This window comes from Salmo salar, chromosome ssa28, assembly GCF_905237065.1.
Source record: "Salmo salar chromosome ssa28, Ssal_v3.1, whole genome shotgun sequence".
In the NCBI taxonomy this organism is placed as follows: domain Eukaryota; kingdom Metazoa; phylum Chordata; class Actinopteri; order Salmoniformes; family Salmonidae; genus Salmo; species Salmo salar.
In genome coordinates this window covers 39,162,205-39,189,935 of record NC_059469.1, presented here as the reverse complement: position 1 = coordinate 39,189,935, position 27,731 = coordinate 39,162,205, and the positions used below count along the sequence as shown (strand labels likewise).

Sequence of the window (27,731 nt, the reverse complement as noted above, 5' to 3'; positions counted from 1 at the left end):
ACACAAGGGTTAAGGAAGGTGACAAGTGTTCTTTCATGTATGGCCTAGATGTATTTATGTGAGACCTTTGCAAACAGCCCCACAGCTATTAACAAGGTCAGATGGTGAGGCCCAGACAGTCAAGCACATTGAAGTGCCTCAGTTGGAATCCAAGAACAATTTCACAGGTTTATCTTTGTCCTCAAGGATAAAGGGAAGGGACAAAGACACGTAAACAAGATGGGGCCCAGGGTTATATTTACAGTAGCTGTTACTCTGTGACAATGGATAGGACGGTGACCTTGAAATAATCTGAAATTGTCAACATGAAACCATCTCATAGTGACAGTGCAAATTTGGAGGGTCCTTCTTGAATTGTGGTGGTATAATGCTGTGCCTGGACTTTAGCACCATGTGAAAAAAAAAAATTCAAATGTAAAAAGAATGACAATACTGTTATTTAATAAGAAAACATACATGTAAGTAATTTATACTTGGGGCGGCTGGTAGCCTAGTGGTTAGAGCGTTAGGCCAATAACCGAAAGGTTGCTGGATTTGAATCCCCGAGCTGACAAGGTCTTCCCCTGAACAAGGTACTTAACCCACTATTCCCTGGTAGGCTGTCAATTTAAATAAGAATGTGTTCTTAACTGACTTGCCTGGTTAAATAAATAAATACAATTATACTGCAAAAACTGTGGGGGTAACAAATTGGCTTATCCCGACGCTGATGTGTAGATAAGTAGTGACGCGATTTGAGTAGATACTTATTTAATTAATTAAACTAAAGCATTATATTTACGGAAAATATATCGAGAAAAAAAATCAGCAATTCCTACAAAATAGTTAAAATAATTTGTGTCAAGTCATTGGTGTTACATTTGTGTCAGTGGTGTTACAGCACAGGTTATTGGTGTTTTGGAGGGGCCACATTCTATGTTGCACAATACAACTTTACACATACTGTACCTGATTAAAGCTAAAATACATTTCCTAGTGGCTAAAATTCTAATAGTTCACATAATTTCAGTTTGTGACAAAAGCAATAATAGTGTTGAGAATCATTGCACCATCGAAACCACTGTGAAATATATTTTCCATAACCAAAAATATTGTATTTTTCAGCTGTTTGAAGCTGGTGGACAAAACTGAAAGTAAAATATGCAAAAACAAAACTTAAAAACGGGAAACGTAGAAATAGCGGCAATAGAACAGATCTACAACTTCTTAGACTTTCTTTCAATGAGAATGACAGCTCTATAACAGATATTTCTATGTGAATTTGGTCGGGTCGCCCAAAAAAGTTACGTACTGCAGCTTTAAGCTAGAGATATCTGGCATACTGCATCTGAGGTGGAAGGTGGCCGAGCAACAGGGAGACATCCCGAAAACCGGTCTTCTCACAAAAGGTTTTGTGCCCCCCCCCCCAAAAAAGGGTGAAATGTGTCAAAAAAAATAAAAAATAAAAAATCCTAAGCATTTTTATATATCTCCTAGAATTAGCACAGAGACTTCAAAACCATATTCCTTATTATTTATGATTTGACTGTCTTTTTGCCATTTATGAATGTGCTATTCAATGCGTTTCTATGTGCTATAGTAGTAAAGGCAAAATTCAATATTTGATCAAATACATTTTTATTATTATACCTACAGGGGTCCTACAATTCTAAATCAAATAGCTAAATGATCCATGGTATGAACATTTTAAAACAATTCCATATGTCAGCTTTATGAATTGGACTCATTCTAAAAAGCTATCATCTGTGTTGATTTAATAATGTTAAGAAGTTCAGTAATATTGTACAATAAGTTTCGATAAAGAAAAAGTTGAAATGCAAAGGGTTACACACCCCGGGGGTTTTGTCCCCTCCTCTGCCCTCATTGATAGCCTGCCTTACACACACACCTCTACTTCCAAATACAGATCTTTTAAAAATAATCAGAGTAACTTTTGCATGTCCCATCTCCATATAGGGCTGAACAACAGCCTTTATAAAGAGAGATGCAGGTCTGGAGAGAAACAGAGCAGCACAAAGCACCGGACCGTCATCCTAAAGGTAAGCACATAGAGGCAGCCTGATGAGGAAGATAATGATTAAAGGACCTAACAACTATGATTCCTACAGCATCACAAGGCACCAATCAGCAAATACATAGCTGTTCAGGTGATTGATGCTGGTCTTTGGATTTGTCTATTTCATTCTCAGTAGAGATCCTTTCTACCAAACCAAGAGGTGACCACTGACCAACAACAGGTAAGGAACGTAAACTTCCACACTAAGGTTGTAGAGTGTAGATACACTCTCTTGACTAAGGCACAGGCCTACATATATATATATATATATATATTTTTTTTTTTAAGTCATGGCATGCATTTTCTTGGTTGTTTAAGTTGTTGTTGTGAAATAGTTTTTATAGTTGTTTACAGCAGTATATTTTGCCTTAACTGTCTCTGCAATGAATTGAATTTAGGCCATCAAAAGTCTGAGTGAAATGAAGGTGATTTAATGTGTAATTCATTACACAAGAGCACGTGTTGAGGTTGAAGACAGCAGTCTCTCTAGCTTGAGATCAACTTGTTATTCAGGCCAGGACATCAATTGAGAATCCTAGCTAAGAGTAACATTTTATTGAAGCCATACAAATATTATCATGACACGATCATTAAGCATTATAAGACTTGACATAAGTGACTATGAACTGCTTATAATATGTAAGTATTGTTGCGAACAGCGGGGCAGGGAAGCGAATCCGGGTCGCTGGGGAGAAAGTCAAACACATCGCACTGATAGGGTTAACTCACTTAGGGGGAATTGTAACATGGCTCACATTAGTGAGGATCGCTACACTTCCCTCTCCGAACAGGAAAGAAGCATCCCAGTGCTTCGACCACATGAGCCCCCCTCACACGTCTGTCTGTGCCTCATGGCCACCATCCCACTTCTAACACCAATGTTGACCTACTTGGTGAGAATTGTAACGTGGCTCATATTAGCAAGGATCGGATACAGTATCCTCTTACAAGAAGCTAGAGTTATTATCAGTCATTTATAACCTATTGTAAATGGTATATGTTGAGTTATGAAACATTGTAAGGACTCATACTTATAATAGTAATAACATTATAACTGTACACCACAACCCATTTAACACAAAATAAACCATGTGACCATCTGTCAGCATCTCATTCGAAATGGAATTTGCTCACACGGCAGGGTAGCCTAGTGGTTAGAGTGCCCCCGAACAAGGCAGTTAACCCCACTGTTCCTAGGCCGTCATTGAAAGTAAGTATTTGTTCTTAACTGACTTGCCCAGTTAAATAAAGGAAAAATAAATACAGTATTAACAATTACCTAAGACTGAAGGTCCGATCCCTGTGATGAAAATAAACTGTCTTCTTTAAGCATGAACTCAACAAAACCACGTATTCAGTGTGAAACAAAACGAAAGGAACATAAAACAGCTTTTCAATTCAGACTGCACAGAATAAATACTATTTGAAACTATCCTGGAAAGATTATATATTTTTATTTAACACTTATCTTACCAGGTAAGTTGACTAAGATAACATTGTCATTTACAGCAACGACCTGAGGAATAGTTACAGAGGAGAGGAGAGGGGGGGGATGAATGAGCCAACTGTAAACTGGGAATGATTAGGCGGCCATGATGGTCAGATTGGGAATTTAGCCAGGACACCCGGGATAACACCCCTACTCTTACCAGTGCCACGGGATCTTGCCATGGGATCTTTAGTGACCACTAAGAGTCAGGACATCTGTTTAACGTCCCATCCGAAAGACAGCACCGTCCCCAATCACTGCCCTGGGGCATTGGGAGAAAAAACATTTTAGACCAGAGGAAAGGGTGCCTCCTACTGGCCATCCAACACCACTTCCATCCAGGGACCAAAACCCTGTTTAGCTTCAGAAGCAAGCCAGCAGTGGGATGCAGGGTGGTATGCTGCTGGCATTACAACTGCTAATGTCAGAATGGGATATTTTGAATGACACTGTGGACGGATGTAGATATTCTCTGTTTCCTCCCTGTACAGATTTCAGGATGGGGGACATGGTCATGGAGGAGTTTGGGGCAGCAGCTCCCTTTCTGCGTAAACCAGACAAGGAGAGGATGGAATGCCAGACTAGACCCTTTGACATAAAGAGGGAGTGCTATGTGCCTGACCCTGAGGTTGAGTACGTCAAGGGCACAATCACCACCAGAGATGGGGACAAAATCACAGTTGACACGGAGTTTGGGAAGGTGAATGGTTTTAATAAAAAAAAGGTTTTAACGTGGATAGACAACAGGAACAATTCTTTTTCCTTTACTGATATTAAATAGAATACCGCTGAACCTTGAAAATGAAATGAAACGAAACGGTGGAAATGTACTTTACTCTTCTTTCAGACTGTTGTCGTGAAGGAGATTGACTGCCACCCCCAGAACCCGCCAAAGTTTGATAAAATTGAGGACATGGCGATGTTTACCTTCCTGCACGAACCCGCTGTGCTGTTTAACCTCAAAGAGCGTTACGCAGCCTGGATGATCTACGTAAGTAATGACCTGCTGATATCTCCAATAAATCAAAAACATGGATTCAAATGAATATAACTTAAATCTGCACCGCTCTCGTCTTCCACAGACCTACTCAGGGCTGTTCTGTGTCACTGTCAACCCATACAAGTGGCTGCCAGTGTACGATCAGTCTGTTGTCAATGCTTACAGAGGCAAGAAGAGGACTGAAGCTCCTCCTCATGTATTCTCCGTCTCTGACAATGCCTACCAGTACATGCTATCAGGTAAAAATGCAACTGTTGTTTTTCTAAGTACATTCAAAACATCAAACTATATTTTGTAAAAAAATGACCTGTGCTATTTACTGATAATTCCTGTTCTTTCAACAGATAGGGAAAACCAGTCTGTCCTCATCACGTAAGTACCTCAACCAAAGGTTTTATCGATTCGAGGCTATTTCCAATTAGGACAAATGTTGAAACATCAACATTTTGTATTTCCATTCCCAGTGGAGAATCCGGTGCTGGAAAGACTGTGAACACCAAGAGAGTCATTCAGTACTTTGCCAGCATTGCTGCTGTTGCTGGAAAGAAAAGTGCAGCAGAAGAAAAAAAGGTCCATCCTAAATGAAACACATGAGCATGTTGACAAATTCATTGAGATATTCATGACAGAAATGTAACACTGTATGGATGTTGGTTTGTAAGGGGACCCTGGAGGATCAAATCATCCAGGCCAATCCTGCCCTGGAGGCTTTTGGTAATGCAAAGACCATCAGGAATGACAACTCCTCCCGATTCGTACGTTTTTTTACCCCTCTTGTTTGAGAACACGTCTGTATTATCAAATCCTATCACCGTATTATCTGGTGTACATAATATGTTGGTTAAAAACCTTACAGGGTAAATTCATCCGAATTCATTTTGGAGTCACTGGGAAACTTTCGTCTGCTGACATTGAGACTTGTAAGTAAAAGTTCAATTTGATCAGCTTTGAACAAATCTCTTTGATAACAGATTCATAAAATACACATGTACTTTTTCCATGCGTATCAGATCTTCTGGAAAAGTCACGCGTCACTTTCCAGCTCAAGGCTGAGAGAGACTACCACATCTTCTACCAGATCCTGTCCCAAAAGAAACCTGAACTGCTAGGTGAGTAATAGAACACTGAACACTATATCTCTCAATTAGAGGTTGACCGATTATGATTTTTCAACACCGATACCAATTATTGGAGGGCCAAAAAAAGACGATACCGATTAATCGGCCGATTTATATATTTATATATATATATAATAATGACAACTACAACAATACTTAATGAACACTTTTATTTGAACTACTTTAACAAATAAATAATGAAACATGTTCAATTTGGTTTAAATAATGCAAAAACAAAGTGTTGGAGAAGAAAGTAAAAGTGCAATATGTGCCATGTAAGAAAGCTAATGTTTAAGTTCGGAACATATAAAAGCTGGTGGTTCCTTTTAACATGAGTCTTCAATGTACCCAGGTAAGAACTTTTAGGTTGTAGTTATTATAAGAATTATTGGACTATTTCTCTCTATATCATTTTTATTTCATATACCTTTGACTATTGGATGTTCTTATAGGCACTATAGTATTGCCAGCCTAATCTCGGGAGTTGATAGGCTTGAAGGCATAAACAGCGTAATGCTTGAGGCACAGCGAAGAGCTGCTGGCAAATGCAGGAAAGTGCTGTTTGAATGAATGCTTACGAGCCTGCTGCTGCCTACCACCGCTCAGTCAGACTGCTCTATCAAATATCAAATCATAGACTTAATTATAATATAATAACACACAGAAACACGAGCCTTAGGTCATTAATATGGTCAAATCCGGAAACTATCATTTCGAAAACAAATGTTTATTCTTTCAGTGAAATACGGATCCATTCTGTATTTTATCTAATGGGTGGCATCCCTAAGTCTAAATATTGTTGTTACATTGCACAATCTTCAATGTTATGTCATAATTATGTAAAATTCTGACAAATGAATTACGGTCTTTGTTGAGAAGAAATAGTCTTCACAGTTCGCAACGAGCCAGGCAGCCCAAACTGCTGCATATACCCTGACTCTGTTCCACAGAACGCAAGAGAAGTGACAATTTCCCTAGTTAAAATAAATTCATGTTAGCAGGCAATATTAACTAAATATGCAGGTTTAGAAATATATACTTGTGTATTGATTTTAAGAAAGGCATTGATGTTTATGGTTAGGTAGGATGTGATTCGATGATAAATTAACAGGCACCGCATCAATTATATGCAACGCAGGACAAACTAGATAAACTAGTAATATCCTCAACCATGTATAGTTAACTAGTGATTATGTTAAGATTGATTGTTTTTATAAGATGCGTTTAATGTTAGCTAGCACCTTACATTGGGTCCTTGCTGCACTCGCATAACAGGTAGTCAGCCTGCCACGCAGTCTCCTCGTGGAGTGCAATGTAATCGGCCATAATCGGTGTCCCAAAAAAAATGCCGATTACCGATTGTTATAAAAACTTGAAATCGGCCTTAATTAATCGGCCATTCCGATTAATCGGTCGACCTCTACTCTCAACCTCGGGTCTGTGGACCAGCACCAGTCCTTGGAATGTAACTGATCGTTGTCAGTAAATTAGCTGCTACAGTTACAAAAAAGATTGAGAAACACTGTATAATAAACAGTACCATAGACATACTACACATTCAACTGTGCTGTTCAAATCTTTTCAGAGATGCTCCTCATCACCAGCAATCCCTATGACTACGCCTTCATCTCCCAAGGAGAGATTAAAGTAACTTCCATTGATGATTCTGATGAGCTAATGGCTACTGATGTAAGTCAATTTTCATGTCAATTTCCATTCATCTCTCCTTGCTCATCTGTCCAACTTTCTATCCAATGCAAAAAAAATTGTATTTTATTCTGAACTAGGATGCCTTTAATGTGCTGGGCTTCTCTCAAGAAGAGATTAATGGCATTTACAAGCTGACTGGGGCCATAATGCACTACGGCAACATGAAGTTTAAGAACAAGCAGAGGGAGGAGCAAGCAGAATCTGATGGCACTGAGGGTGAGGATTTAAAACCTCTCACTTTAATATATAGTAATCTATATATATATATACTTAATGATAGTATAATAGGTACTTATGATAGATATATAGTAATCTATATATATATATACTTAATGATAGTATAATAGGTACTTATGATAGATATATAGTAATCTTTTGAAAAATCTGACGGTCAGAATGCCGCCGCCTACATCCATAAAACCATAAATCCTTTCCAGATGTTGACAAAGTCGCATATCTGATGTGCCTGAACTCTGCGGACCTAGTCAAGGGGCTGTGTCACCCGAGGGTCAAAGTAGGAAATGAATGGGTCACCAAAGGTCAGAGTGTCGACCAAGTGAGTCTAAAAAAAAAAAAGTTGTACATTTCCAGGAGCTAATAATTGTGAGTATAAAACTTCTGTTTAGAGTTGCTAATATTTTAATGAGTGATTCCCCCATTGAGCAGGATGTTTAGTCCAGGACTAGGCCTAATCTGTGTCTGGGAAATTGTCCCAATTCGTTCATGTTGAACCTATGTTTCAGTCATTTTTTCCCTCAATATTTTGTAGGTGTACTACTCTATCGGTGCACTGTCAAAGAAAATTTACGAGAACATGTTCCTGTGGATGGTGATAAGAATCAACCTTACTCTGGACACTAAGAACGCTCGGCAGCACTACATTGGTGTGCTGGACATTGCTGGCTTTGAGATCTTTGATGTGAGTGTTTCACGGTCTAACGCACTGCGACGCAGTGCTTGAGGTGTCACTACAGACACGGGTTCGATCCCAGGCATGTGTCACAACCGTCCATGAACGGGAGTCCCGGGTTACGGGAGGGTTTGGCCGGGGGGGGGGGGACTTTACTTGGCTCATTGCGCTGAAGCGACTCCTTTTGGAGAATGCATGACTCGACCTTCACCTCTCCCAAGCCCCTCGGGGAATTGCAGCGATGAGACAAGATCGCAATTGGATATCACAAAATTGGGGAGAAAATGGGGGTAAATTACAACAACAACAACAAAAAGGGGAAAAAAAGAACACACATAAAATAATTTATCTAAAACAAAATAAAGTAACTGTGAACTTCTATTCCAGTTCAACACCTTTGAGCAGCTGTGCATCAACTTCACTAATGAGAAGCTGCAGCAGTTCTTCAACCACCACATGTTTGTGCTGGAGCAGGAAGAGTATAAGAAAGAGGGCATCGTCTGGGAGTTCATTGACTTTGGCATGGACTTGGCTGCCTGCATTGACCTCATTGAAAGGGTTGGTGTCTTCAGTTTTGTAGTAGTTTATATAAAGTGTCCCGAGTTATCTTTGAGATTTCAAACAAAATGAGCATCACAAGGGAAATCTTCATAGACAAATGATTCTGATATTAATTCACTATGCTTTTCTCTTAGTACTAATTGATTTTCATTCCTTCCACCAGCCCATGGGTATCATGTCCATCCTTGAAGAGGAGTGCATGTTCCCCAAGGCCAGTGATTCTACATTCAAGGCCAAGCTGTATGACACCCATCTGGGTAAAAATGCATGCTTCCAGAAGCCCAAGATTGTTAAGGGAAGACCGGAAGCCCATTTCTCCCTGGTTCACTATGCTGGCACTGTTGACTACAACATTGGTAACTGGCTGGTGAAGAACAAGGACCCGCTGAATGAGACTGTGGTCGGACTGTTCCAGAAGTCAAGTCTTAAGTTCTTGTCCAATCTCTTTGCAAGCTACGCTGGTGCAGAAGGAGGTACTATATGTTTCTATCTGCAAAGACAACAAACCACTTAAAGTGTATAACATTTGACATGACAGAACAGAGGAGCGGCAAGTAGCCTTGCAGTTAGAGTGTTGGGGCAGTTAAAGAAAGGTTACATGTTCGAATACCTGAACCGACATGGAGCAAGGCACTTAAAACTAATTTACTCCAAAACATTTCACTGCACCTATCTGGTGTATGTGACAATAACATGTATATTTTAATTGTTATGTGGTTATCAGGTGAAGACAATAACAACATGTATAATCTAATTGTTATGTGGTTATCAGGTGAAGACAATAACAACATGTATAATCTAATTGTTATGTGGTTATCAGGTGAAGACAATAACAACATGTATAATCTAATTGTTATGTGGTTATCAGGTGAAGACAAAGCAGCAGGAGGTAAGAAGAAGAAAGGCTCTTCCTTCCAGACTGTGTCTGCACTGCACAGGGTAGATCTGACATGAAATCAATCTAGCTTTTTACACACACACAGCACACGATATTACATTACGTTTGAGATGTCAGTGTGCTGTGGATTGGATTGTTAGCATTCAATGCCGTTGTGACTCCGTGAGGTACTCGTGAGACTCAATTCGCCAACGGAGATTTTCTACATGTGTTGTACTCACAGGAGAACCTGGGTAAACTCATGACCAACTTGAGGTCTACTCACCCCCACTTTGTGCGTTGCCTCATCCCCAACGAGACCAAGACTCCTGGGGCCATGGAGAATCCTCTGGTCATGCACCAGCTGCGCTGCAACGGTGTGCTGGAAGGCATCAGGATCTGCAGAAAGGGCTTCCCCAATAGGATCCTGTATGCTGATTTCAAACAAAGGTAAAACATTTTTTTTTTTGAAATAATGTTATACATTTTCTTTCTAACAGGAAAGGAGGGTCTTTTGAGTCCCTTTGACAATTTAAGTAGAAATTGTTTTAATATAGGACCACATGGAAAATTTTATAAATCAGCTTTGTAAAACAATTTCTGAAGCTGTGCATCCTATGCGACCTCTCGGAAGATTTTTAACCCACTTGATAGCAAAATGAATCCAAATTTTCACAAATCATTGTAAAGCCCTAGCTATTTTTTGTTGCTTTGACAAAGTAATATCTGAAGATTATTATTTATTTAATGTGATTAGGGATTCATAACAAAATGTATTTAAATATATATCCCTAATTTTAAAGGTCAACCCTGTTACGTGAAATGAACTGAAACTATTCCTTAAAAATGAAAAAAACAAAACGCGATCAATCCAATAGTCAAATCATAGTGTAAAAGTAGACGAGCTCTATGAGCTCTATGTTCGACTCTTTTTGGTCATTTTCTGATGTTTCGTGGTGCAAAACTGAGTGGGTGGAGCACATCATGTCAACACTGTTAGCCATAGATAGACAGGCTAGAAATGCCACTCCCTGTTGCACACAATAAGCTTGTGCATTCCAGGTGACTACGTCATGAAGCTGGTTGAGAGAATGCCAAGAGTGTGCAAAGCTGTCATCAAGACAAAGGGTTGCTACTATCTCAAACATAAAATATATTTTGATTTGTTTAACACTTTTTTGGTTACTACATGATTCCATGTTTTATTTCATAGTTTTGATGTAGAAAATAGTAAAAATAAAGAAAAACCCTAGAATGAGTAGGTGTGTCCAAACTTTTTGACTTGTAATATATATTGAAGATAATTGTTTGGCGATTTTAATTCAGGTATCGCATCCTCAATCCAAATGCTATCCCTGAGGGTCAGTTCATTGACAACGTGAAGGCGGCAGAAAAACTGCTGGGCTCTCTGGACATTGACCACACCCAGTACAGGTTAGGACACACTAAGGTAAGTTCTCTAAATAGATGGGAGGCAATATGGCCTGTTGAATCAGGAGGGAAAGATAGGAGCAAATAAAGGGTCCTCCACTATCACCAAAACCAGGGCCAAACTGAGAATTGCCCATAGAGTTGATCTAGACAACTGTTGCAATGGCCACTTTTATGACAGAATGGCCAGCGGCATTGAGCATTGATCTATTTTAAAGAAGTCAATTAAGTTTTCTTATATTTCCATGAGTGTGTTATTGGAAGTTGGTAAATAAACTGAAAAAGGTTCACACTAGCACCTACTGAGCTAGAATGCATAATCTAGAAGTATAAAAACAACATGGTTGGTGATTTACTGCCACCTGCTGCTCAGGAGGATAATTAATTGGCTGACCCCTCCAGCTGATCTGAATGGAATTCTGTTATCCGTCCTTTACCATATACACAGTAAAATCATTGATGTGTACTGCATATATACACACATCCACCCACCCACCTTTATATGTCTCTGTATATCTATATTAGGTGTTCTTCAAGGCTGGCCTCCTGGGTACCCTTGAGGAGATGAGAGATGACCGTCTCGCTCTCATCATCACTGGCATGCAGGCCCGATCACGTGGTCTACTTGCCAGGATCGAGTTCCAGAAAATTGTTGACCGCAGGTTGGAAAAACAATAGATAAGAACTTCTTGCAGACAATATGGTGGAGGTGGAAAGGGTTGTATAACAAGCTAACTTCATAACAATTCACAGGGATGCCTTGCTTGTGATCCAATGGAACATTCGTGCATTCATGGGTGTCAAGAATTGGCCCTGGATGAAGATGTTCTTTAAGATCAAACCTCTGCTGGTTTCAGCAGAGACTGAGAAAGAGATGGCCAACATGAAGGAAGAATTCCTGAAGCTTAAAGAGCTTTTTGCTAAAACGGACGCTCGTAGAAAGGAGCTGGAAGAGAAGATGGTCTCCCTTCTCCAAGAGAAGAATGACCTGCAAATGGCAGTCCTATCTGTGAGTAAAAGCCACATTGTACGCTACTTTGATGTAACTTTAACTGCACTAGTCCCTTTGCTGCAGTCCCATCCTTTGTAAAAATGGCCTTTCGAGTTCTTAGCATGACTGAGGCCCAATCCCAAACCAGCCTTAACTCATTTGAAGGTTAATTTGCTGCCACACTTATTAAAGGCAAAACTCAAAGGGGTGAATTCCAGAGCGGCGTGGATATCAATAAACCCGATCAACTACAGGACACATTCGTGACTTCAATGATGCAATTTAAGGAAAAAAGTACAATAATGAAAATGTATTTTATAAATTCTTTGAAGATATAACAAGATACAAGATTAACAAAATCAAAAACTCAATAACAGTTAAAAATGAGGTCTTCAATCTGCTGAACGTTAGACTGCTAAAAGTTTAAAAAAATTCATTTTGTTACATGTTTCACACCTCAAAGAAAAAGACAAACAAATGCATGTGTCATATCATTAGGCAAGACTTACTTCATACTTCATATGAAATACTTCATATGAAATTGGGCCAAGTCCAAACATATTCCGATGCATGTTGGGATAGCACTTTTCCCTGGAGCCTACAGAGGTGCTGGTCTCTAATTAGCCCCTACCCCCTTTGATAATTTTCACTCCCTCAGCTTTGTGACACCAGTGAATATGGCAGAAGCAAACCGAGGGTTGAGGGGAAGGGACTGGTTTGGGATTCTATGTGAATATGGCGGAGACACTTGTGAACGTGCAAATCAAGGGCTTACGGGAAGGGATTGGTTTGGGATTCAGGAAGAGACATGGAAAAACAAAAGAGAGGGATGAGACATGATTTGATAAATCGATGTCATACAATTAATTAATACAGAATATTTTACAACCAACCAAATTTCAGAAATTTGAAGGACTTGATATATACTAAACTATAGTTTGTTAACAAGATATTTGTGGAGTGGTTAAAAAACGAGTTTTAATGACTCCAGCCTAAGTGTATGTAAACTTCCGACTTTAACTGCATATATTAAAACCACACCTAGTAAACCCTAAATACATAACACACTAGAAACTGAGGAGCCATACAAACATGCCAGACTATCATAGATCGGCATAAGATATCAACAATAACTACTTTCATAAGATAATGTAGTGACCTTCACCCAACACCTAGCAACCTCGTCAACCTCTTGCCATAATGGCTAAAATGTTGTGTTACTAGTTACTGGCATTGTTGCTGTAATCCCGTTACCTTGCGTTTGTTGTCTATGGAGGTGGTGAGGTCCTGTCTCTGACACTCTGCCTCGGGCCCAGCTCAGAGCTGCCTCGAACACCACCTCCTCCTTGGCGTTGAGGGTCTCTGTATGTAAACTTCCGACTTTAACTGCACTTGCAATATTTTGACACGTTGACAGTCAGAAGACACTCTAGGTGACGCTGAAGAGAGATGCGAGGGGCTGATCAAGAATAAGATCCAGCTTGAGGCCAAAGCCAAAGAGCTGACAGAGAGACTGGAGGATGAGGAGGAGATGAATTCAGAGCTGACCGCTAAGAAAAGGAAGCTGGAGGATGAGTGCTCAGAACTCAAGAAGGACATTGATGACCTGGAGCTCACTCTGGCTAAAGTGGAGAAGGAGAAGCACGCCACAGAGAACAAGGTCAAAGTTTATTTTCATTCTTGGGTTGTTTAAAAACTCCAAATAATTGGTGTGGATGAAAGTGTAATGACACAAGAGTGTTTCTTTAGGTTAAAAACCTGACTGAGGAGATGGCAGCTCTGGACGAAATCATTGCCAAGCTGACCAAAGAGAAGAAGGCGCTGCAGGAGGCTCATCAGCAAACGTTGGATGACCTGCAGAGTGAGGAGGACAAAGTCAACACGCTGACCAAGGCCAAAGCCAAACTGGAACAGCAAGTTGATGACGTGAGTATCGAATTAGTATCGATAGATATTACAACATAATTAGTCATATCCTAAAAAATAGGATACAGTAAATGGTTTACGCCTAAAATTGTTTGATATATCCTTTATCAGCTTGAAGGGTCTCTGGAGCAAGAGAAGAAGGTGAGGATGGACCTTGAGAGAGCAAAGAGAAAGCTGGAGGGAGATTTGAAGTTGACCCAGGAGAGCCTAATGGACCTGGAGAACGACAAGCAGCAGATGGAGGAGAGGATGAAGAAGTAAGATCACAAATAAATTGAACTGTTTACATACTAATATTATTGTATAGCCGAAAAGTTCACAACTCCCAAAAATCATACAAATATTTCAAATAAGCCATTGTTTTTTTAACTCATCAGGAAGGACTTTGAAATGAGCCAACTCAACAGCAAGATTGAGGATGAGCAGGCCATGAGTGCCCAGCTTCAGAAGAAACTGAAGGAGTTGCAGGTATTTCAATATTATCGTTGAAAATATAATCTTTCTGTTAAACTTAATTAATGAACTGCTTTTACCAGAAAAGTTCAATTCTGACCATTTCAGGCCCGCATTGAAGAGCTGGAGGAAGAGCTGGAGGCTGAGAGAGCTGCCCGTGCCAAGGTGGAGAAACAGAGGGCAGACTTGTCCAGAGAGCTGGAAGAGATCAGCGAGAGGCTGGAGGAGGCTGGTGGAGCCACTGCTTCCCAGATTGAGATGAACAAGAAGAGGGAGGCTGAGTTCCAGAAGGTGCGCAGAGACCTTGAAGAGGCTACTCTGCAGCACGAGGCTACTGCTGCCACTCTGAGGAAGAAAAATGCTGACAGTGTAGCTGACCTGGGAGAGCAGATTGACAACCTTCAGAGAGTGAAGCAGAAGCTGGAGAAAGAGAAGAGTGAGCTCAGGCTGGAGCTGGATGATGTGGTCTCCAACATGGAGCAGATTGTCAAGACTAAGGTCAGTGGATTAATCATTATGAAATACAAGCCTTTTCTGAGATCAGATAGATATCGCACATGGCACTGCACATGCTCTTAGTTTCAGAAATATGATCTATGAAGGTTGTGCTGCATTATATTTTAAAAAAAACATGTTTTCAGACAAACTTGGAGAAAATGTGCCGCACTCTAGAGGACCAGATGAGTGAATACAGGACGAAAGCTGAGGAAGGACAGCGATCCATCAATGATTTCACCATGCAGAAAGCAAAGCTTCAAACTGAGAATGGTATAACAACTTAACATTAACATTCACATAAACAGCTACAATGAATACCCACATCCACAATAAGAATCTAATTGAAATAATCAAAAATCGATGAAAACAGGTGAACTTGCCAGACAACTGGAGGAGAAGGACTCTCTGGTCTCCCAACTGACCAGGGGTAAGCAGTCTAACGTTCAGCAGATTGAAGACCTCAAAAGACAACTGGAGGAGGAAGTCAAGGTATTTATACAATAAATGCAGAATCTGTTATCCAACTACATTCATCCTCCTGCATAACTGCATATTATTTTTTTAAATTTATTTTCCAGGCAAAGAACGCACTTGCCCATGCAGTGCAGTCTGCTCGCCATGACTCAGACCTGCTGAGGGAGCAGTATGAGGAGGAGCAGGAGGCCAAGGCTGAGCTGCAGCGTGGCATGTCCAAGGCCAACGCTGAGGTGGCTCAGTGGAGAACCAAGTATGAAACTGATGCCATCCAGAAGACCGAGGAGCTTGAAGAGGCAAAGTAAGGATGTTCTCTTACTTTCAAGGCCATTCAACCATGGCTGAATGAGCGATACACAAAAGTATATGATGAAAGATACATGAATTACCTGATATACAACCATTATATATATATATATATATAGAAAAATAAAGTCAGCTGTTCTGAAACGAGTTTCCCATTTATGTCAATCTAGGAAAAAGCTGGCTCAGCGTCTGCAGGATGCAGAGGAAGCTGTGGAAGCTGTTAACGCTAAATGCTCCTCCTTGGAGAAGACTAAACACAGACTCCAGAATGAGATTGAAGATCTCATGGTGGATGTGGAGAGATCCAATGCAGCTGCTGCCGCTCTGGACAAGAAGCAGAGGAATTTCGACAAGGTATTATTATGGGACAGTCTCCTTAACTTTCATTATAATACATGATAATCATATGCTGTTTATTCAAACCATTTACAATACCTGTATGATTATACTAGGTCCTGGCTGAATGGAAGCAGAAGTTTGAGGAGTCTCAGACTGAGCTGGAGAGCTCCCAGAAAGAAGCTAGATCTCTCAGCACTGAGCTCTTTAAACTCAAGAACTCTTATGAGGAGTCTCTGGATCATCTGGAGACCATGAAGAGAGAGAACAAGAACCTACAAGGTCAGAGCATCAGTATTATTGGCCTGCATTTCAGGCAATCATTTAAATATTATTAAAGAGATTTGTCATCACAAGATACTGACGTGTAATTCTTTTCCCCACAGAGGAAATTTCTGATCTGACTGAGCAACTTGGTGAGGGAGGAAAGAGCGTCCATGAGCTGGAGAAGATCCGTAAACAGCTGGAGCAGGAGAAGGCTGAGATACAGACTGCCTTAGAGGAAGCTGAGGTGAGACTGGAAGATATTTACTGATAGACACAATTTAGACACAATTTACTGAGGGTAAAGTATTAGAAGACTTTACATACAATGTGTGTTGTGTTGCCATAGGGCTCCCTGGAGCATGAGGAGGGCAAGATCCTGAGAGCACAGCTGGAGTACAACCAGGTCAAAGCTGACATTGAGCGCAAACTGGTGGAGAAGGATGAGGAGATGGAGATGAATAAGAGGAACCAGCAGAGAGTGGTGGATACCCTGCAGAGCTCCCTGGAGTCAGAGACTCGCAGCAGGAATGAAGCTCTCAGGCTGAAGAAGAAGATGGAGGGAGATCTCAATGAGATGGAGATCCAGCTCAGCCAGGCCAATAGGCAGGCAGGAGAGGCCCAGAAGCAACTTAAGGGTCTCCATGCCCATCTGAAGGTAACACTTCCCCAGCATTTAATCCAGGGTTGGGGTCAATTCCAATTGAATTAGAAATACATTTTTACAATAATGACGAATGATAAAAAAAAAAAAAATTGTTAAACAGATCTGGGGTATTTCAGGTACCTCTTTCTAACAAAACAAAAATTCTCTCCACAGGATTCTCAACTGCAGCTGGATGATGCTCTACGTGGTGGTGATGACCTGAAGGAGAACATTGCCATTGTGGAGAGACGCAACAACCTGATGCAGGCTGAACTGGATGAGCTGAGGTCCCTGGTAGAACAGACTGAGAGAGCCCGCAAACTGGCCGAGCAGGAACTGATGGATGTCAGTGAGAGAGTTCAGCTACTGCACTCTCAGGTAAGGCATTGATAGACAACAATAGATAGCCTTATTAAATATACACAACTTGAAAATGTTGAAGATAATATGAAAGTAATTCCTCAAACATATGTGTAGAACACCAGCCTGCTGAGCCAGAAGAAGAAGCTAGAGGGTGACACATCCCAGCTTTCGACTGAAGTGGAAGAGGCTGTGCAGGAATGCAGAAATGCTGAGGAGAAGGCCAAGAAAGCCATTACTGATGCTGCCATGATGGCAGAGGAGCTGAAGAAGGAGCAAGACACCAGTTCTCACCTGGAGCGCATGAAGAAGAACATGGAGCAGACCATTAAGGACCTGCAGCACCGCCTGGATGAAGCTGAACAAATCGCCATGAAGGGGGGCAAGAAGCAGATCCAGAAGCTGGAGGCCAGAGTAAGTGTTTGAGACAAACCTACCTTCTCTTCTATAAATGAACATAAAACATTTCTAGCTTCAATGTTGAATGTAGTAGTAACAACATAACTGGAAATAGTGTTAACATCCGTCATATCTTTCCAGGTGAGGGAGCTAGAGACTGAAGTGGAAATGGAGCAAAGGAGGGGTGGCGATTCTGTGAAAGGAGTCCGTAAATATGAGAGACGAATCAAGGAACTCACCTACCAGGTACATCAAAGTTGCACTATGAACATGCTCAGAATAAAATGAAGGTTAATATATATGACCCTATTTTTTCCCCCTTGTTTTCTGGTGCAGACTGAGGAAGACCGTAAAAATTTGAGCCGTCTGCAGGACCTGGTGGACAAACTGCAGCTGAAGGTCAAATCCTTCAAGAGAACTGCAGAGGAGGCTGTAAGTACAAAACCTTCCATCATCCAACTGATGCATCTGTCATTTATGAATTGTTACGTTTGCTAGAGACTAAATCATCCATATTTTTCACAGGAGGAACAAGCCAATTCCAATTTGGGCAAATTCCGCAAGATTCAGCATGAACTGGATGAGGCAGAGGAGAGGGCTGATATTGCTGAGTCTCAGGTCAATAAGATGAGAGCCAAGAGTCGGGATGTTGGTTCCAAGGTCAGTAGTTGCTGTTTCAATCTTCAATGAATTATAATTGAATGACTCCCCCATGTAATGTATGGCTGAAGCCTTAACGTTGAATACTTTTAAGGCGTATGATATCCAATAGCCATAATATCATTAACATATGAATATCTACATTTATATTATTAATTTGCGGGCATCCACTGTGTTCTAAAACTATACAAGACAGGATCAACTCTAAATGTAATAGCTTACTGCTAATGGTCCCAATGGTTTCATAGATACATTTCCTATAGAACAAAAAAGGCCACACTTCACATTTAAGATATTTCCATGGTAGTTTTATAAGTAGGTACAGTGTAATAACAGTCAAAGATTATACTTTATACCGGTTGCAGTTTTTTACATTCATTCATTTGATAAACAAATTAAAATTAAAAGACAACTTCAATATTAACTTTGATATTTCAACCTTGTGTCTACCATAGCCTCAAGTCATTTCCTCGATAGCAAATCACTGGAGATTATTATGTTATAGGGTAATTGCCCATAGCATTATAATTACTAGCAATTATACTGCATGTAATAACCACTCCGCAACATTGATATTCATTACATTCTTTGACTTACAGAATTTTGTCTTTAGTAAGAAAATGTACCTACACTGCAAATTCCACTGAAACACTGTACCTTCCTATGTAGCTAATATGGTAATACATGGGATTTAAAGAAACTGGGACCCCAAAAAAAAGAATGTTACATTGCATTTTTTAAAACACATTTTATGTAATACCTACAATTTAAGAATCAAATGAATCTACTGTTCATTTTACTTTAATTGTTCATTGGACAATATTGCAACTATAAAATGTTTTTGCAAACTTTGAATTGATTACATAGTAGATCTAAGGAGAATCAGGACCATTAACATTAACATAACAGGTTTGTTATCTGTATGGGGTCAACATGATGTTCATAGTTTATAAGTGTATACTACTTACCTGTTGAAGCTTATTGTAATTTTAACTAGAGCACGTCCTATATGGCAATATAAAGGTTTCCCAGTAGGATTACAATGTTCTTATAACCAAGGGCCAGTAACCCAAAGGTTGCTAGATCGAATCCCCGAGCTGACAAGGTAAACATTTGTCGTTCTGCCCCCTGAACAAGGCAGTTAACCCCACTGTTCCTAGGCAGTCATTGTAAATTAGAATTTCTTCTTAAAACTGACTTGCCTAGTTAAATAAAAGGTAAAAAAAAATGTAAAATATATATTAAAAAAAATCTTCTCTTGTCACAGAAAGGAAAGGATGAGGAGTGAGGCCAAGAGTTGTGACTCTGCTCCCAGGTCAGTTGCTTTGGTTATAATTTGCACACTTCCTGGTTTCAGTGGTCACTTACTACGCAATGGCAAGCAACACTGTTTTAATTGAAAATGTTTATTGTAATAATGACTAGTTGAAAAGCAATAGCCAAATGTATTTAATATTAATTTACTTATTTGATTTGACATCATTGCACCTTTAAAAGTGTTGTAAAATCTTTATTAATTTGGTAGTTGGTGTAATGTCAGGTCCATTACATTAGTGTTTTAGTACATGATATTTAGTGTATTCCATACCTTAATAAACACTCATTGGAGTTGCCCCATTGTGTAATTTACATTTGAAAACACGCAGTGTATATTGACGCACGGTGCGTCAATCTAAGTTACATAAACAACAAAAAATCCCCATCAAAAATCAGTCAGTTTAAACTAGAGATTCGTCTCAATCCACCGCATCCGCCAGTGTCACACTTCCACATCTGCGGTAGAAAGGTGGCAGAGCTAGAGCGGTGTTTGTCAGCCCATAAAACATCCTGAAAAATGTGCCTTTTCGCGAAAACGTCTGTAGCGTCCAGTTTGACCTACGAACTATTATGACCACTATATGGACAGGGGTGGTGTTCTCTGTTTTACTCTACGACCCTCAGAAGTGTCACGGGACTTGTCTGAAGGTATCCAGTTTTTTTTTTTTAACTAATGGAAGTATGAAAGTAGCTTTGTGCCTACACCAAAAATGTGTTTAAATATGTGTAAAAAAACAAAAATTATATATTTTTTTTATATCTCCTAGATTTAGGCTAAGCAACACCCCCCCCCCCCACCCCACCCCCACAACGTCTTACACTAAAGAAACACAAATGTTTTCAGAATATACAGTGGTTAATGTTTGTAACGTTTATCCATCTCCTGTCACAGAAAGGACATGATGAAGAGTGAAGCTCTCAGACGGACCTTTCTGATAATCTCCTGACTGTAGTGCTTTAGTTTCTCTCTATTCTCCATGTAACATGAGCCGAATAAAGAATAAAGTCATTTGTAATTGCATCTCTGTGTTTTGCTCTGTATGCTTGTAATCAACCATGTTAAAGAAGATGTGATGTGAACAAATATGTATCTATACATTGTCTTGAACACTCTTGTAACCCTTTCTGTGTGATTATAATTTAGCCTCCACATCTGCATCATCCTAAATGCACATACAATTTAGACTACTGTATTCAAGAAGTGTCTTATTGACAGCCTCGAATACAGATAACAACATATTTCTATGAATATATTCTGTTGAAATCCATTTCAGTAAAGCATCCAGTCACAGAACAAAAATATAAAACGCAACATGTAAAGTGTTGGTCCCGTGTTTCATGAGCTGAAATAAAAGATCCCAGAAATGTTCCATACACACAAAAAGCTTATTTCTTAAAATGTTGTGCACAAATTTGTTTCCATCCCTGTTAGTGAGCATTTCTCCTTTGCCAGGATAATCCATCCACCTGACAGGTGTGGCATTTCAAGAAGCTGATTAAACCACATGACCATTACACAGGTGCACCTTGTGCTGGGGGGACAATAAAAGGCCACTCTAAAATGTGCAGTTTTGTCACATAACACAATGCCACAGATGTCTCAAGTTTTGAGGGAGCGTACAATTGGCATGCTGACTGCAGGAACGTCCACGAGAGCTGTTATATGAACTGTAGCTCAGAAAAATATTTAATCCAGATTCATCTTATTTAAAGCTCGACCAGTACGTTTGAGTAACAGAATACAGTGACAATAGATGGAACAATTACAGAAAGAGGAACATATTACAGCAAATAGAAATGACCAAAGTAGTGCAGTGGCATGAACAGAGTACAGATCATGTACTGATCAAAACAAGATGAAGTGTTTTACATACTTAGAAAACTGTTAACGGGAGTCCAAAGATTAGAAGACACGTAGACAACAATCAGATCATTTGAAATCATCTGATGTACAGACGTAGTGGGAAGAAGGAAGTTGAAATCATCTGATGTACAGACGTAGTGGGAAGAAGGAAGTTGAAATCATCTGATGTACAGACGTAGTGGGAAGAAGGAAGTTGAAATCATCTGATGTACAGACGTAGTGGGAAGAAGGAAGTTGAAATCATCTGATGTACAGACGTAGTGGGAAGAAGGAAGTTGAAATCATCTGATGTACAGACGTAGTGGGAAGAAGGAAGTTGAAATCATCTGATGTACAGACGTAGTGGGAAGAAGGAAGTTGAAATCATCTGATGTACAGACGTAGTGGGAAGAAGGAAGTTGAAATCATCTGATGTACAGACGTAGTGGGAAGAAGGAAGTTGAAATCATCTGATGTACAGACGTAGTGGGAAGAAGGAAGTTGAAATCATCTGATGTACAGACGTAGTGGGAAGAAGGAAGTTGAAATCATCTGATGTACAGACGTAGTGGGAAGAAGGAAGTTGAAATCATCTGATGTACAGACGTAGTGGGAAGAAGGAAGTTGAAAGCAAAAGGAATCAGATGAAAGAGATGAAATGTAACATCAGATTGAAAAAACTAAAAAGCTCAGGGAATCGTACAGATACGCTGGTTTAAAAGTTACCTTTCAAATCCAATAAATATCTTACATTCTACGGTTAAATTCCAGATTAAAAACGTCAGATGAAAATAAAACGTGCAATTATGCTTCCTGCCACAATGCTCTTAACGCAGCATGATGCAAGCAACATTTTTTATTTTACCCAGCGCATCTGTACGTTCATGGTATCAAAAGACAGAAATGAAAGACATTTAGCAGAACAGCTTAATAGATAGAGATACATTTTAAAGCGTCATCAAATACCTTATTTGCTTTGGCTGTCAGTTACAGTCTCTTCAGGTATGTTGGGGTGGGTAAATCCTGAAGGCCAGTTGAGATGATGAGAGGCATCATTTTCATAACCTAAGCACAAATGATAACCGAGTTTGTCAACAGCATGACACACGTGGTGCATGCAAAGAAGATACAAGGGGCAGTATTCAGAACAGAACAGAATATACAGCCAGATGATCTGGAATATGTTTCCTGACTTCCTCCACCCACTGCAAGGCCAACAGTATGGCCGTCAGCTCCGCCGTATATATACAGCCAGAATGAATATTAATGAGTCTCAAATATTCATGAGTGTTCAAGGAGGGCTTGACCCTTTTCCAGAACGCAACACACTGACGTCACGCACGACTCTTGGTGGCAGTAAGAAAAAGACATCGTCATCTGCCGTCCATTCAACATAGCCTAGATTTAAGTTATTACTTCTAAACAAAATAACTTTTGGAGGTTTCTCATACGCTTACAATGATATTTTGATTCTTGCTTGTTAACAGTCGCTAAGATTATATTTGGTTGTGATCTTCGCAAAGTAACTATTTTGGATGCAGCAATTGTTAGCTAGAATGCTAACGCTCGCTGATATAGGTTGTAGACAAAGCTAGCCAAAAGAAGTTTAAGTGTTTTTTTTTTTTCAAGTATAATGCAGTTGATTTGCGATGATGACACAAACATTGTATTAAACATGGACCAGTGATATTAAGCGAAACGTTCATACGAGCTTTAAAATTCAATTAAAATCTAAAAGTAGTGTGAAATGCACTCATTAGAAACATGTAAATAGAGGCTTTATTTGCTGGCGTTCTATAAGAACTCCCCCTTGTTCTGCCAACAACTTGAGCACATCGCTCTCGTACGGTAATGTTTATAAACACAGAAAGGTGTCTATAGGGTTTGATTCAGAACCGGCCATTTTCTTTTAAACAGCTCAGCTAGTTAGCGAAATGCTAATTCGCAATGCTAGCTAGCTAACGTTAGCTAGACTCTGGAGCTCATGTGGACACATAGGCTTCAGGAGCCAGCGGGTTAGATATGATTCCCCGATGGGCAACAACAACTGGCTACTAGATCATTTTCAGCCAAATACTGTATGTTCAACTCATAGCTAGTTTATCCACTGACCACCGCATTTAGGAGGATGGCTAATTACTGAAATGCAGCTAGCTACATCACTGGCCAGGCAGTAGCCACTAACTAATCTTCGACAAAATGTCCTATTCTTTGATACATATGTGTTAACTTGCTCATATCAAGCAACACATCAGCAAACCGTTCGTGGAAAGATTAAAAATAACAATATGTGGGCTGAGATCATTTTTTTTGAATGATCAGACAGTGAAACTAAAATATACTGAATAAAAATATAAACACAACATGCAACAATTTCAAAGATTTTTCAGACTTAGAGTTCACATAAGGAAATCAGTCAATTGAAAAAACAATTCATTGGGCCCTAATCAGAAAACCAGTCAGTATCTGGTGTGACCACCGTTTGCCTCATGCAGCGCGACACATCTCCTTCACATAGAGTTGATCAGGCTGTTGATTGTGGCCTGTGGAAGGTTGTCCCACTCCTCTTCAATGGCTGTGTGAAGTTGTTGGATATTGGCTGGAACTGGAACATACTGTCGTACACATCGATCCAGAGCATCCCAAACATGCTCAATGGGTGACATGTCTGGTGAGTATGCAGGACATTTTCAGCTTCCAGGAATTCTGAACAGATCCTTGTGACATGGGGTCGTGCATTATCATACTGAAACATGAGGTGATGGAGGAGGATGAACGGCACGACAACGGGCCTCAGGATCTCATCACGGTATCTCTGTACATTCGAATTGCCGTAGATTAAATGCAATTGTGTTTGTTGTCCGTAGTTTAACCCCACCGCCACCATGGAGCACTCTGTCTACAACATTGACATCAGCAAACCGCTCGCCCACACGACGCCATACACGTGGTCTGCGGTTGTGAGGCCGGTTGGACGTACTGCCAAATTATCTAAAACGACGTTGGAGGCGGCTTATGGTAGAGAAATGAACATTTAATTCTCTGGCAACAGCTCTGGTGGACATTCCTGCAGTCAGCATGCCAATTGTACGCTCCCTCAAAACTTGAGACATCTGTGGCGTTGTGTTGTGTGACAAAACTGCACATTCTAGAGTGGCCTTTTATTGTCCCCCCGGCACAAGGTGCACCTGTGTAATGATCATGCTGTTTAACCAGCTTCTTGATATGCCACACCTGTCAGGTGGATGGATTATCTTGGCAAAGCAGAAATGCTCAATAACAGAGATGTTAACAAATTTGAGCACAATTTCAGAGAAATAAGCTTTTTGTGCGTATGGACATTTCTGGGGTTTATTTAATTTATTTCTGGACTTTCTTTTATTTCAATTCATGATACATGGGACCAACACTGTACACGTTGCGTTTATATTTTAGTTCAGGATAGCTATCTAGTGAGGCTTTTCATTTATTACCCAATTAATTTGGTAAAGCTGGGTTTTCCAACACGTGCAGTCGTTGATGTCTACTCATGCCGGCGCCACGAGTTAGCTTAACAGGCGGCTCTGTAGATGACCTGCTGATCCCATCGTTAACCTATGGTGCCTTCAAGACAACTGGGAACTCGGAAATAACTGAAGTCAAATCATGATCTTCAGATCTAAAAGTCGGAGCTCTAGAAAGAGTTGGATGACAGTTCAAGCCAATTTTTCCCAGTCGGAAGGTATCGAAGTTGGAGATTTCCCAGTTCCCATTTTGTTTTGAACACGGCACTCGTCTGTAGGGCATAATGTGTGAGGTGGCACACTCAAAAAGGCTCAACTAATCACCCGACGGGTTTCGATGTTAAGACTCGTGAATATTCATGAAATTATCCCCATCTCCTCGCCTTCCTACACAATGACATTAAGCTTCCAGGGACGACGAGCGTTTTAGCTTTCAGTTTATTCCAAGATCTATAGGACAAGTAGTGTAAATCTAACACAGTCATGAAGGCAGGACCCACTCGTTTCATTCATACTGACAAACAGGAAATGCCAACATAATGGAGACAGAGACACAACAGAGCCTCAGTCAGGATGTTCATTTTCGAGCTCACAAACTACATTCCTTTACTGTGATGATCATTCTTGTATTCATTCTTGTCTCTCACTTTTGTCTCACATGATCTATTCAGCTCTTCGTGTGTCCTGTTCCCAGAGATCAACCAAGCTGATTCGCTCTTCCTGTGAGGAGAGTTTAGAGTTAAAGAACACCCCACTACAGATACACGTGTATCTTTATTCATTGTCTCTCACAAAAGTCCTGCAGATTGAACTAGGCCTGTCGTCACTATTTAGACATTAAGATCACATACTGTATGCATTTATTTGCCTGTTGTCTTTGTGGGTTTTGTCTTACACAGTCTTGTCAGGGCGGCAGGTAGCCTAGCGGTTAAAAGCATTGGGCCAGTAACCAAACAGTTACTGGTTGAAATCCCAGAGCAGACCGGGTGAAAAGTTGGTCGATGTGCTCTTGAGCAAGGCACTTAATCGTAGTTCCTCCTGTAAATTGCTCTGGCTAATTGACTTAAATGTAATGTAAATGTCTTGCTACATCGGTGAACAGGGTGGGATCCTTTCGATGTAGCTATGGGTCCCGGGCACACAAATTCTCCTAGAGAGACGAGAGGTCTACATCAGAGGCCCAGGCTTTTGGCATAGATGGTAAAGCTTTCATTTCTGGACTGCAACATTGTAAGATTGTGCCCTCCACAGCACTTGATATACGTTGATTGGTAGGTTACATTATATTTAGATATTTCAAATATTACCTTAGACACCTTTGCTGTTTGTCACCGTACTCAATAAATGGTGAAACACTATTTGTGATGGTCTTTGCTTGTATCTACAGCGCCTTCTGAAAGTATTTAGACCCCTTGACTTTTTCCACATTTTATGTTATAGCCTTATTCTAAAATTGATTAAATCATTTTTTCCCCCTCATCAATCTACCCACAATACCCTATAATGTTACAGCAAAAACAGGTTTTGGGATATTTTTTGCTCCGTTCTTCTTTGCCTCAATCCTGACTAGTCTCCCAGTCCCTGCCGCTGAAAAACATCCCCACAGCCTGATGCTGCCACCACCATGCTTCACCGTAGAGATGGTGCCAGGTTTCCACAAGACGTGACGCTTGGAATTCAAGCCAAAGAATTTAATCTTGGTTTCATCAGACCAGAGAATCTTGTTTCTCATGGTCTGAGAGTCCTTTAGGTGCCTTTTGGCAAAATCCATGTGGGCTGTCATGTGCCTTTTACTGAGGAGTGGCTTCCGTCTGGCCAATCTACCATAAAGGCCTGGTTGGTGGAGTGCTGCAGAGATGGTTGTCCTTCTGGAAGGTTCTCCCATCTCCACAGAGGAACTCTGGAGCTCTGTCAGAGTGACCATCGGGTTCTTGGTCACCTCCCTGACAGTTTGCGCTGTTCTGTGAAGGGAGTAGTACACAGGCCTTTGTTTCTGGCCATTTTGAGCCTGTAATCGAACCCACAAATGCTGATGCTCCAGATAATCAACTAGTCTAAAGAAGGCCAGTTTTATTGCTTCTTTAATCAGAACAACAGTTTTCAGCTGTGCTAACATAATTGCAAAAGGGTTTTCTAATGATCAATTAGCCTTTTAAAATGATAAACTTGGATTAGCTAACACAACGTGCCATTGGAACACAGGAGTGATGGTTGCTGATAATGGGCCTCTGTACGCCTATGTAGATATTCCATTAGAAATCAGCCGTTTCCAGTTACAATAGTAATTTATACATTAAAGTCTACACTGTATTTGTGATCAATTTGATGTTATTTTAATGGACAAAAAATGTGCTTCTGTTTCAAAAATAAGGACATTTCTAAGTGACCCCAAAAGATTTTAACCCACTTGAACCCAACATTTCTCTGAGTTGTCGCCATCATTGTAAAGCCCTATTTATTTTTGTTGCTTTGACAAAGTCATTTCTGACGATCATTATTTATTTAAAGTGATTAGTGATTCATTTTAAGGTAAACATTTTTTTTTTTTAAATCCCTCATTTTAAAAGTCAACCCTGTTACTTGAACTGAACTATTTTAAAATT

The 27,731-nt window shown here is 40.2% G+C and overlaps 1 protein-coding gene across 2 annotated transcripts; it reads left to right on the top strand.

Moving 5' to 3' along the window:
- The first annotated feature begins 1,852 nt into the window (after nt 1-1,852).
- LOC106589989 (myosin-7) lies at nt 1,853-20,803 on the top strand. Of its 2 annotated transcripts, none has more exons than XM_014180467.2 (40): nt 1,853-2,039; nt 2,190-2,237; nt 4,037-4,245; nt 4,393-4,536; nt 4,628-4,784; nt 4,890-4,917; nt 5,010-5,115; nt 5,208-5,300; nt 5,402-5,465; nt 5,556-5,654; nt 7,249-7,352; nt 7,451-7,589; nt 7,811-7,929; nt 8,143-8,292; nt 8,671-8,841; nt 9,008-9,317; nt 9,713-9,783; nt 9,966-10,171; nt 11,048-11,171; nt 11,678-11,814; nt 11,906-12,161; nt 13,561-13,803; nt 13,893-14,069; nt 14,181-14,326; nt 14,447-14,537; nt 14,631-15,020; nt 15,164-15,290; nt 15,391-15,509; nt 15,599-15,795; nt 15,971-16,154; nt 16,253-16,418; nt 16,523-16,647; nt 16,750-17,058; nt 17,221-17,424; nt 17,524-17,820; nt 17,947-18,051; nt 18,142-18,237; nt 18,331-18,465; nt 19,733-19,780; nt 20,675-20,803. In XM_014180467.2, exons 3-39 carry the CDS (start codon nt 4,045-4,047, stop codon nt 19,751-19,753), a joined length of 5,811 nt encoding a protein of 1,936 aa, XP_014035942.1. In that variant the 5' UTR covers nt 1,853-2,039; nt 2,190-2,237; nt 4,037-4,044; the 3' UTR covers nt 19,754-19,780; nt 20,675-20,803. The 2 variants fall into 2 exon arrangements, with proteins under 2 accessions (XP_014035942.1, XP_014035943.1); XM_014180468.2 differs by having other exon boundaries at nt 1,986-2,039; nt 2,193-2,237.
- The last annotated feature ends 6,928 nt before the right edge of the window (nt 20,804-27,731 follow it).